Source organism: Notothenia rossii (genome assembly GCF_949606895.1).
Source record: "Notothenia rossii genome assembly, chromosome: 4".
Classification (NCBI taxonomy): domain Eukaryota; kingdom Metazoa; phylum Chordata; class Actinopteri; order Perciformes; family Nototheniidae; genus Notothenia; species Notothenia rossii.
In genome coordinates, this window is record NC_136902.1 from 66,922,949 (window position 1) to 66,935,210 (window position 12,262).

A 12,262-nucleotide genomic window follows, 5' to 3' on the forward strand; every position below is an offset into this window, starting at 1 on the left:
GCTTACAGTTAGACACAACACTGTCATTGCAAGTGACCCCCAGTTAGTTGACTTTTATGTTCAACTGCTAAATTCGTTACTGATAAAAAAAGGGCTTCTACTGTACCTAATTACCTTAACACTAGAACCGCCAGTGGTTTTTGTATAGGCCTACCTAAACCCGTCAAATCCCGCAATTAGAATGCAATTTTTAACAACATAGGGTGCTACATAACACACTTTCAGGAAAAGTCACGGACTGGGAGACTTTAATATTTTATTGAAAAAAAGTTACATTGCACACACACAACAACACATCACACAAATTGACCCGATTGGCGGTTCTAGTATTAAATAAACTCACTAATTAATGAAACCAGTTCAATACGCATTATTCTTATTCTTATCATTCTTTATGAGCGCAGAAATAGTCTTAAAATCAGATCTGTTTTTTAAATGAAATCTGACGGCAGGCAGTTAGCTCTGATCACCTATGACAAATGCGCCACACCTAATCGCTGGCCATTCAGCAACAGACACTGTTCGAAATGGGGGGGAGCTAGGAGGAGCTTGGCTCCCCCGAAGAGGGAGGGAGCTCCCCTGAAGGCTGACTTTGAGATAAATAGGGGGAGCCCAAAACAGTCGTGCATATTTGTGTCACACAGATTAGAAATGTTGAGTTTCTGTAAATAACAGTTCTTGAAATAAATAATAGTTATTGTTCATTACAGTTTCTGAATATTTGTTTTATATTTGTGAATATGTCTGGGTGTTGCCATCTGTATGTGGCGGCGCTGCATTCTTACTTACGTTGCTATGATTATGGCGGTGATGCCGGCGCGGTATTTGAAATGTTCATATTGATATTTTTTTAACTCTGGCTGTGTAATAAAAAAATATGGCAAAACGAAAACAGCCAAGCGTCACAGCTTTTGGATTCACAAGCAAAGAAGCGAAGGAGTCTAAAAATGACAACGTGAACGGAAAACAACTTTTAGTTGGCCGGCTGTAAGCGGCGTTAGGGTCGAGTTTGACAGCTCCACACCGAGGGAGAGGCCTGCCGATGCGGAGCCTGAAGAGGCTTCAACAACGGCCACATCCGCCGGCATAGTGACACCGTCTGTATTAGTAGAAGAGTGTTTTTATAGCAATTGATCGCATCCGCGCTGCTGCGCCAGTCAACAGAGCGTGCGTGTGACATATTTAGTAGCAGGATGTGCTCTGAAAAATAGGGCTCCCCGAAAGCAAATGGGTAATTCGAAAACTGACAGAGCTCCCTCTATACAAATCAAACTGTAGAAGGTGTGAAAGCACCTATTGTTTTAAATAATGGTCGGAATGTGACCTGTGAGCCTTCTGAATTACCGTGGGACAGCACATTCTAAACTAAAATGTTCAATCAATAAAGTAACATCTTATCTTATCTTAATAATATCTTCATATTAATAATAATAATAAATCATACAGTATGTGTCCGAAAGGGAGCAGGAAGAAGCAAACACAAAAATATACTGCATATTAAAGCAAACGATTGTAAAGGTTAAAGTATGAGCATAACAAATAAAGAAGTGTAATGTAAACATTTACATTATAATTATGATTATTTAATATATAAAGACTATATATTATTGAATTACAAGATTAGATATACTTTAGTTGATCTAAAATATCGATGTGTTAAAATGCTCTTCAAAACACAACTGAAAGTCCATGAAACTTGTCTTTCTGTATTTGTGAATGAAGCGCCATCTCCTGGTTAAAACCTGAAATTGAAAATCTGGCAACGCCCTCTTGGAAAATAGTGGGAGGGCTTAACATTCCTCTATACTGGTCTTTGGCTGGTGGTAGGCAGGAAGCTGTAAACTGGAGTCCGAAATTCAATGCTCCATCTGTACGCAACCCGACCCGACCCGTCGGCACAGGATCCGCAACCCGACCCGAACCCGCATATATATATGAGCAGTGAAAACGTGCAATTATTAACACACGCAGTTGCATATTTCTCTCAAAAAGCGTGGGATGTTGGTTATTCTCTCCATCTAGGAGGACACCAAAAGCCTCCCAGACGTTGGATTTCGCTCTTGAGGAAGTGTTGGAAAATGCTGTATTCTCCACTAGAGAGCTTCACCTCAGCCATTCAGAATGTCGCGCGCTCAGAAGCAGATGATGCGCTGCAGAGGTTATGATTATGCACGGTCCCGCGGGGGAGAGGTCTGAGGATTTAAACATTAAACTACATTATTATTATTTAAATATATTTATTATGCAACACCCGCGACCCGCATCATCTTTGTTTTACCCAGAACCGAACCCGGAAAAAAGTGTTTGAAAAAATACCACCCGCGAATCACCTTTTTTGCAGGTCACCCGTCGGGTACCCACGGGTACCCGACCCGATCCAGGACTCTGTGCTGTGGTAATATGTTCTTAGTTTCATTACCTGAAGTCCTTACAGAGCATTTTCATATTACAATTAATTGGTGTAATTTTAGATTGATTGAAGGTTTAAGCAAAAATGACTGTCTCTGCAGCTTCACAAGCCAGAATAGACGATCCTGTGCATGAGGAAGGCCTTCAGCTAGAACATCAAGAGTTTGGTAGTCTTGGTGAGTATATTATTATAATAGCAGTTGACTGGCACTACAGTTTTTCCCAATGTTTCCATTTTTATACTCATCTAGTTAATCATAATAAAGTATTGAGTATTGACTGTTACATGACAAGTGAATGCATATTTTGTATAAGTATCACTTGCTAATATTGCTTTGGATGCATATAATGATTCATAGCATGTTGCTATTATTAGTCGGCATATATTTTTCCAACTCAAAAGTGGTTCAGTATAGAGAACCGCAGTGGCGCGTCGTAAAACCCGGAAGTAAACTTCTTCCGGTTCCTTCTTGAAAAACCAATGCAAATTCTCCATAGGATTTTGGAAAATAGCTTGAAATAAGGTCTGTGGTTGACACACATTTAAGAGAGGGATCACGTTTTGTTCAGCCGGATAATCTCCACATGTCAACCCTACTTTTATAATTTCTGAATCATAAATCTAGTCGCCAAAAGCTAAATACTAACGTTATGCTATAAACGAACTTGAAGCCAGTACAGCAGCAGGGTCGCACGACTTCAACGTCACGCCAACTTAAGATCGTTTCAACTGACTTGCACTGAAACTGCACTTTGAACACTTTAAATTTAATATATTAACATTTTAAACTGTATATCCCGGTTATCTAGGAACTTTTTGTTTTGTTTAATGTATACCACGTTTATCTAGGCCCTTTTTGTTTTGTTTTATGTATACATGTCACACTGTGGGAAACAATATTTCGATATTTCTGGATGTATAACACATGTAGAATTTTTGACAATAAAGCTGAATTTGACTTTCGCGTGCTTGCATATTTTAACAAAGCTTTTCATTTTAGCCACACTGAATTTAACTAGAAGTCATGGCTGTGTCAATTACCAGTCTGATATCGTTTTACAAAGATGACAAGAAGAGTGTAGACAGAGGAGAGAACCACTACAAGTCGGGACACGTAACAGTGCAGCCTAGATGAAGGTGTGCTCACCGGTGTTGTCAGGGCTAGCATGAGGGACAAGGTTTATAGTGTCGGTGAGTAGTGATAGCAAGAGTACCGTTAACCTAGAGTTAATTTATTCACATTAATTCCCATCAACAAATCAATTGTATGTGTCACATGAAATCTTTACGAGGCAAGGCAAGGCAAGTTTATTTATATAGCACTTTTCAACACAAGGCAATTCAAAGTGCTTTACAAAAAATGAAAGACATTAAGAAAATGGCATTTAAAATCAGTCATTAAAAAGAAAAGCTAATAAAATAAACATTAAAAGAAAAAATACATGGCTAAAAGTTACGGTGCAGTCTAAGATATGAATAGTTCAATTAAAAGCAGCGACAAAAAGAAAAGTCTTCAGCCTGGATTTAAAAGTAGTAAGAGTTGCAGCGGACCTGCAGGTTTCTGGGAGTTTGTTCCAGATATTTGGAGCATAATAACTGTAAGCTGCGATACCATGTTTAGTTCTGATTCTGGGGACAGAAAGCTGACCAGTCCCTGAAGACTGTTAGAAATTAAAATCAATGTTTTGATGGTATAATGTAGCTTAAACATACCGTCAGTTTAAACGCTCTTTTATACTGAAAAACCAGAAATTCTTGTGCACAAGCAGTTAAGCTTTTATTCTGAAAATCCTTCATCTACGGTTAGCATTTAGCATGTGGCTAATATACGATTTCCTAAAGAGGTGAATTTAGTAGCGAAATGATATGGAGTGGTGCAAACCGAAACCTACGGATTTAACACTACAACTATAGATGTCGAGGTACTACCATGTTGAATATTAAATGAAAGTACAGTTTATTTGAATACATTATTGTTTACAGACGAGAGTAGCATGTGACAACATCCGGAATGACCGGAAACCAAACGAGCCGAGAAGTATTGTTTAGACAGCCTGTCCTCCTACAAAAAACGACCAAATAGGTCGATTGTTTAAGCAGTGTTGATCACGATATTACGACCCATAGCCACGTAGCTTTCCCATTATTCATTTCTAGCAGCAGTTTATTACAACCTTTTGTCACGTTTTGTCACGATCGTAATCCCGTGAACTTTAACCTTGCGCATCAATAAAAGTGCGACGAGCCAAGAAGATGAAGATGAAGAAGAAGATGAAGAAGAAGAAGGATTGTTAAAGAGCGTCAGAGCTTTACAAGTGGTAAATCTGATTTCTGTATTTCATTTGATTTGTTTACGCTTTTAATTAATCCTGTCGTTTTTCTACTAAGCATGTTTAACCACGATATTTCAGTTTTACGTTTTAGGGCTGGCCCGTGGCATAGGCAGTATAGGCGAATGCATGTTGTTAGCAATAGCATGGCTGTAAAGGTTAGCGCTTAGCGCTTAGCTTATATGCGCTAACGGATATGTATTGCAATATAAGAAGGTTCGTCTACAACAAGTTTTAGGGAGAGTTTTCTCCTTCGCACAAAAGGAGCTAAAATCTTGCCTAAAAACAAAACCCTTGGTAGCACGTGACATAACACATAACAATGGCAAAAGTATGTATATTCAGCTAACCAGACCAGGACATGATATGAACGTAAACAATGCAAAAGGAAATGGCACTTTAATAATAATAATAATAATAGTTGACATTTACATGGCGCTTTTTATAATGCACACACTTTTTCTTTCTTCGAAATGTCACCTAACATGTTGCATTAATGATAGTTAGGGTAAGTTCAACACTTGAATATCATCAGGTCATAGTTGTTTTACTACTTTAAACATTCGCTAATTCAACTTAAGTTTTGTGAAAGCATCACATCTAGTTAAAAAGAGAAATATATTTCCCTGTAATTACTGATTTACCTGGGACTTGATTGATTTTGGTGCCTGTAGTTTTATTTTGGCGAATGCTTATTTATGAAGCAACAATTAAATTACATGGTAGCACAGCTAATCTGAGTTCATCTGTTTGGTTTTTTTCAGGTCATCTATCAATTCAATTATATGAAGTAGCCTATTATCATAAAAAAATCAACGGTTCTTTTCAGAGCCATATTCCTCTTCCTACTCTCTTTCACCCCTCTCGTTTTCTTGTCTTTTGTTTTGTTTTTCTCCCTCCCTGTATGTCAGTTCATCCTTTGTTTGTTGTTGCCCTTTTTATCCTCACTTAAAAATGGCATCCAAGCAACTGAATGAATGGCTAGAGATAGGGAATGCCCTCGCAGATGAGTTGGCAAATAAGGCAAGTACAACATTATCCAAAAATGTATTATAACATTTACTCAAATGATAACAGACACACACATTACAAAGATGTGTGTGCAACAATTAAGGGAAATATATAATCTCTTTTATATATTTATATATTAAGATACCAAAGAAACCAAAGAAACCGAAGATACCAAAGAAAATAACGCAAGGATCAAATGTTTCCTGGAGGAAGAGGGACCTGGATGGGAACATTATAGCCCAACATTGGAATAAGAATCGATCTGGTCTGTAAAATATAATCTAGTTCTAGTGTTTCATTAAGTTTTAATGTCGTTGGTCGGTCCTCAATAATGTTTCCCATAAATTCGTACTTTGTTTTATGCAGTTAAACCTTCCAGCTCTCAGAAGTCCCCAGAGGTCGAGGAGACACATGAGATTCCTCTACAGGTCCCAAGTCTTGGTATGCACAATGAATTCTTAAATTATCCTTCAACTTGAAATGTAGGTAATTGTTTGTAGTATGTAATAGCTTTGTTCATGATACATTGTAAAGTGAAAAGCCATGTATGGAATATCTTTTTTAAATTAAACTAAATTCCATGATTTGTTTTATATTTTGTTATTTTAGATCAACATCTTCAGACACTGAGAAACCTGTTGGGTTCTCTCACTGTCCCTGCATCATCAGAAGAAACACCCACTGCATCAACATGGACCCAAAGACAGTTGAAACGTGAACAAAAATTCAGAGCTGCAATGCCAGAGCTCCTTAATTTGAAATTGGCTGCAGAGATTGTCACTACACGTTCCTGTCTCCAATGCAAAACTGCTGATGCTGTGGTCCGGTGCTTGGACTGTGTTCCACCAGGAACTCCCTTTCTTTGTCCGGCATGTGACCCTATTATCCATGGTAAACATGTCTTCCATGACAGGGAAGCCATGTTTTATGGGTTTTACAGACCTATTCCTCCCACATCCTTAGTGGTTGTGGATGAAAGTGGCCAATATGGACTCTGTGAACAAGGTGGGTTCAAATAAGGTATTACATATTCCCTTACCATGGTTTCCTAATGTGCACTACATATACAGCGGCATCATTTTCACCATGTCGGAAGTTTGCTTTAACAGTTAAAATGTCTCAATTTGTATTGACTACATTTCCTAACATGTCCTAACATGCATATGAATCTCTGAAATTGTCTTTGCTGCAGTGTGTCTGCTTCCAATTCCTCCGCCATCCCAAATCTGCTTCTGTGGTCCAAGCCAAGATTTCACCATCATCCCAGGAAAGCAGACCGTGTTGGTGACTATCAATGGTTTGTTGCCACCAGAAGACGATCAAGCAGAAATACAGGATTACTATTATACTTTTGTCCTACATTGCATAGATAGCTGTCAAATTGCACATTTATATTTTTTCTCAGGTCCATACAACGTTCGTCTGCCTTCTGTGTGCTGCCCAATTTGTTCCGCCAAATGGTCCCCGAGCATAGGTGACTTGCTGGGATACAAATACTGGCCAGCAACCGACAGCTGCAAAATTATTTTTAACTTTGATGTGTTCACATCATTCGAGCAAATGAAATTGGCCAGCCCAGCATTATCCCAGCAAGTATTTATAAAAATGCTTGAACATCGATCGTTTTCCACAGGAAGGGTAAGAATAAAATGTGGTTTTCAAGATTTTTGAATACCAAACTTTTAATGAACCAAATGAATACCATTCTTTTTTCCAGACAGGCAGAATCTGTAGCGATATCTTCCACAGAGTCTTTCGGGAGTTTGCCTTCTGTAATTACAGACAAGAAGATCTATGCCTGGTGGAGCCCTTTAAATGCCCAGCATGCACACCTGACATGCTGGCTATTGCTGTAGATGGCAATAGAAAGCATTATCGCTTCAAGAAGTCCAGAGGGTCAGTGAAATCATATTCTCATTTTAGTTGTTGTTTTATTGACTAAGCTGAATGTCTTTGCTGAAATGTCTAACTTTCCCCAACTCTGCAATTTCTTTTTCCAAAGTTTGTAGACCATCAGAAAACAATAGTTGGTTTGAAATTACACATAATTATATAAATCCAATTCATAAAAATTATTATATATGACGCCTGTAAAGTTAACTCAACTTTAAAATGTTAAATGGTTGACGTTAGTTGGATATGTTGGAGCTAAGAACCAGTTTTGGATATAATCGCTTCATGAAAAATGTATTAAATTGCCCAGGAACCTTTTTCTATGCCTTCCTCTGCCCTATTCCATGCCCATCAATATAAAGGATGTACTTTTATTTTTACCTTTTTACAAGAAGTCAGTAAACATTTCACTAATGTTAAATAATGGTGGCAAAAGACTTTACACAGAATTACAGATCAAATTCACAAAGACCTTTTCCACATTTATGAACATGTTATGGCAAAAGCAAATTGGCCACATTAAATAGAGGACACAATCAAACTTATGTATGTATGATAATGTTGCTTACAATGTCTTTCTCGAATTTCGCAGGACAGATGAACCGTCTCTATTTGATGGACTGTTCATTGCCCAGGACAGTAAAGTGTCTGCCTTTGTCGACAAAATCAGGAGCCAGATGACGATTGTAAGAATCTATTCAATCCCTTAACCCTTTATTTATTTTTCTTAGCACAGGGTTAAATGTAACAGATTGTGTCTATTTCAGAAAAGTGGTCGTGATGTTTGTGGACCGGCAACATTCACAGCTTGCAGAGAAACCTCACACAAGTCCAGGGCCAAGGTGGATGAGGAAGGACTGCAAATAGCTGTGTGCAGACATGGCATCTTACTACAAGGCCTAAATCACTACCGTGGTGAAATATATGCCTACCCAATGTTCCTGCAGAAGGAGCTGGCTGAAGTTGCGAATGCAACATTCTTTTGTATGGATGTTGCCTGCAGGTAGTTATAACTATTGCAAAATTGGAAGTGTTTGTGGGAAACGTGTTATCTATTTAATTCTTGCACATCCAGTAGATGTAAAGCAAAAAAAATATTCATTTGGATAAATGCTGATGTTGGTTACAAGGATTGTACTGGTAATTTTAAGGACCTGGTTTATCTTTTTACTATTATGCCATCATGCAACTGGAAGAGCTAATTGATTTTGTCATTACAGGTACTGGCCTTATTTGGAGAAGATGGCAGCAAAGTTGCCTGAGCTCCAACCACTTACAGAGATGAAACCTTTTCTCTCTGTAATGCACGCCAAGGCCCACACAGGCAAATGCGAGGTACAGTATGCAAGTTAAACATTTGTGTCACTAGATTCAAATGTTTTAGAAATTGTAGTGCACATAAGAATATCATGTAGTATATTCTATTCAAGCCTGTGGAATAATTGTAATAGTTACAAATGTTGACAAAATTGTTACAAAACAGACTGTCACAAGGATAGGCTTCCAAAACCCATTATGTTTATTTTAGTAAATATATCCGCACTGTAGAAATAATGAATGAATAGAGCTTCAAATAACTGCAGTTGTGACATTGTAGTTCAAAGCATAATTCAATATCAGAACATTTTAACTTTCTGAAATTGCTCCTGACACTGATGATAACTAAAGATGTACAGTACAAGAAATTATAATATTGAACTAAATAGCTAGATCTCATTGTTTATGATTCTGAGCAGGTGAAGTGGGGTGGCAGAAGCCAGGAAGGTGCTGGAAATACTGTCGGCGAGGAAGTGGAACAGGTTAACAGCTTCCTCTCAAGGGCAGCTCTGACAACAAAATACATGACCAAATCAGGTTGGTAGAGGAAAACAAATAGTTTTAAGTAGTGCCACATTGTAAAGCTCATATGAATTTTCATGTTTTTGTGTTTACAGCTAGAGCAGATATGATAACCGTGCTGGCTATGCAATGGAACCACAGGAAGGTGGAGAATCTCCACAAGACACTCTCAAAGAGATTTGTCAAAGTAAGACGTCCATGCTGCATTTCAAAATGTATATTAAGACTATCCGAGTTTGTTGTTGTAGTAATTTAACACCATCCTTAGCTACATGTTGTTGAATTGAATGTATTCTGCAATCATTTCATTATGATGGTGCTGCCATGGCACACTGTTCTGCCAAGAGAGTCTCTGTTCTGTTTGTTTTTAATAAAGCACTATAGGTTGATTCATCTGAATTTCTGGATAATAATAATAATAATAATAATAATAATGTTAATCCTGCTTGATCTTGAAAAAAAAGGGAAACTAAGGTGATACTTGCCAACCTTGAAGAGAAGGTGTTTAGCATTTCATGTTGTTGTCTGGTCAGTTAATGTGCATAAAGGAATTCAGTAAAAAACAACCTTCTCAACCAACTGGAACGCATATTCACTTTTTCCTTTTAAACATTCTAACCAGACTACACAGAGAGCACAAACTGAAGTGGACAATCTTGAGAGTCTCAAGCAAGAGCTGAACATCTCCCTGGAGGACACGGAGCAGTGGGTGTTGGAGGTCAAGCAATGGGCAGCCACTGGTATGTTATATGATCACTGTGGTATAGATTTGGTTCCATATTTCCAAACATTTGGCTTCATGTTTTATGATTACACCTTGTTGTTTCTGTTTTCAAGAGAAACATGGAGCCCAGAGTAGCCAAGAGGAGCTCCAGAGAGAAATAGATGAAATTATTTATTCCCTCCGAAGAAAGAAACACAACCTCTATCGACAAAATGGTATTTATTATTACGTTATCTAGAAACAATATTTGTTTCTTGTTGTTGTTGTTTGTATTATTAATATTAGTTTATTTGTATTTTGTTTTACTTTACAGACAGCAACCAAACAAGGCAACGCAAACGGAGAAGACTGACAGAGCTCAAGAAGAAACTCAGAGAGAGGATACTGCAGTACAACACCATTGATGCCTGTTCAGAGAAAATTGACACAGAAGCAGCATGCGGTCTGTCTGAGGATGTCATTCTGCCCTGGGAGGCGCAAGGAGATGGTAAGAAACAACTTGTTTTTGTTTGCCCTAGATATTCCATAAATTCAGTTGAAGTACTAGAATACAATCACCAATGTAACACAGAGCTATCAACATAGGTGTCACAAATCATCATGATCACAACAAATCATTTTAAAATAATTATATTGAAAGGTCTGTATGATGTTGCCCTATCAAGTCTTAATAGTCTAGTCTCACTGGGACAGGCATATCTATGGAAACAGTAAAACCCTTCCTGACCACCCTGAACTGCATACTAATGTTGAATCTCAAGACATACTGAATGTAATTCTGCCAACATAGACAGAATTGAAAAAATTCAGCAAGCGGCGAGGTTGAATTTTTTTTTACCAGATTTTAAGGTTTTGGTCAATTTAATTAAAAAAGATTGAATACAAACTGATATTATTTGTTTTATTAGCCTTACCATTGTGGTTGTTATATTTTGTGTTTTTTCCATTATAGTGGTGAACCTGCGCACAAAGAGGCGACTTTTTGACCAGGTTATGCTGGTCAGGCGTATGGAAGAGGAGAAAGTCATCATTGTGAAGGAGATGACCCAGCATTGTCAAAATCTGAGGCAGGCACTGGACAAACTGGACCGCCTCCTTCATCAGACAAAAGACGACATCAGAAACCAAAGTATGTTCCACAAATACCGATTTATAACATTTGCCACTGCCCCCCTCCCAGTGTCAAATGTCTATCACTGAATAGCATCTGTAATGATTGCATTTTTTCTGAATCACAAATCTTTTTAGCTAATATACAGCCTCGGAGTTAAACATTCAAATTGCTTATATGGAACCAACATCAATGCTAACTAAAAGTTGCCTTACATAGACTGTCATTTTGTCTTTTTATTTTAGTTTCTCCAAGCGATATAACAGAAGAGGGATACAGGGGACTGCACTGCTGTATTTTACACCATCAATATCTTCTGGAGCAGAAACTGAGCAGAGTCACCAGCACCTACAGCTGTATTGGCTCGGACTCGTCTTTTCTCATGATGGAGGAAGACATTGAAGACGGTAATGAGGACGACGAACAGGACGGTGATGAGGACGGTGGTGAGGACAACGAACAAGACGGTGATGAGGACGGTGATGAGGACAACGAACAAGACGGTGATGAGGACGGTGATGAGGACAACGAACAAGACGGTGATGAGGACGGTGATGAGGACAACGAACAAGACGGTGATGAGGACGGTGATGAGGAAAACTAACAGGACGGTGATAAGGACAACAAACAGGACAACGAACAGGACTTAACAAGTCTATTGTGTTGTATGCATGTCAACGTATTAAAACGAGTATTACGATTGAATGGCTTGTTTATTACCTTTTTTTTTTATATGATCCTGCTTTGCATTTACTATGTCTGGTATTCAAGTAAATGCCATTAGCAGTTATCAGTCACCTTCAGATCCGAGTTACCTCGAGGGCCAGAGGTTCCCCACCCCTGGTATAAGGTTTTGGTGATCACCCTTATTATCATCATGTCATTTAATCATGATCTGTTTAATTAGCCAATGCTTACATCCAAAGAATGTGTCTAGACTTTAC

The 12,262-nt window shown here is 38.2% G+C and overlaps 1 protein-coding gene across 3 annotated transcripts; it reads left to right on the forward strand.

Moving 5' to 3' along the window:
- The first annotated feature begins 4,474 nt into the window (after positions 1 to 4,474).
- LOC307034784 (uncharacterized protein) lies at positions 4,475 to 12,023 on the forward strand. 3 transcript variants are annotated; one of them, XM_079673672.1, is made up of 18 exons: positions 4,475 to 4,728; positions 5,505 to 5,763; positions 5,902 to 6,016; positions 6,118 to 6,192; positions 6,361 to 6,756; positions 6,944 to 7,048; positions 7,157 to 7,389; positions 7,469 to 7,647; positions 8,237 to 8,330; positions 8,412 to 8,647; positions 8,865 to 8,979; positions 9,381 to 9,498; positions 9,579 to 9,670; positions 10,106 to 10,223; positions 10,321 to 10,422; positions 10,521 to 10,694; positions 11,160 to 11,336; positions 11,564 to 12,023. In XM_079673672.1, the coding sequence occupies exons 2-18, from the start codon at positions 5,695 to 5,697 to the stop codon at positions 11,920 to 11,922; spliced, it is 2,757 nt and encodes a 918-aa protein (XP_079529798.1). In that variant the 5' UTR covers positions 4,475 to 4,728; positions 5,505 to 5,694; the 3' UTR covers positions 11,923 to 12,023. The 3 variants fall into 3 exon arrangements, with proteins under 3 accessions (XP_079529798.1, XP_079529799.1, XP_079529797.1); XM_079673673.1 differs by lacking the exon at positions 4,475 to 4,728 and having other exon boundaries at positions 5,248 to 5,763; positions 11,538 to 11,676; XM_079673671.1 differs by lacking the exon at positions 4,475 to 4,728 and having other exon boundaries at positions 5,257 to 5,763.
- Positions 12,024 to 12,262: the final 239 nt, after the last annotated feature.

What these genes read in the sequence shown, in the direction of transcription:
- LOC307034784 (XM_079673672.1), top strand. Translation starts at nt 5,695, where the DNA reads ATGGCATCCAAGCAACTGAATGAATGGCTAGAGATAGGGAATGCCCTC. An exon ending in CAGATGAGTTGGCAAATAAG is followed by an intron (nt 5,764 to 5,901) that starts GCAAGTACAACA and finishes AAGATACCAAAG; the next exon opens with AAACCAAAGAAACCGAAGAT. An exon ending in CAAGCAATGGGCAGCCACTG is followed by an intron (nt 10,224 to 10,320) that starts GTATGTTATATG and finishes TCTGTTTTCAAG; the next exon opens with AGAAACATGGAGCCCAGAGT.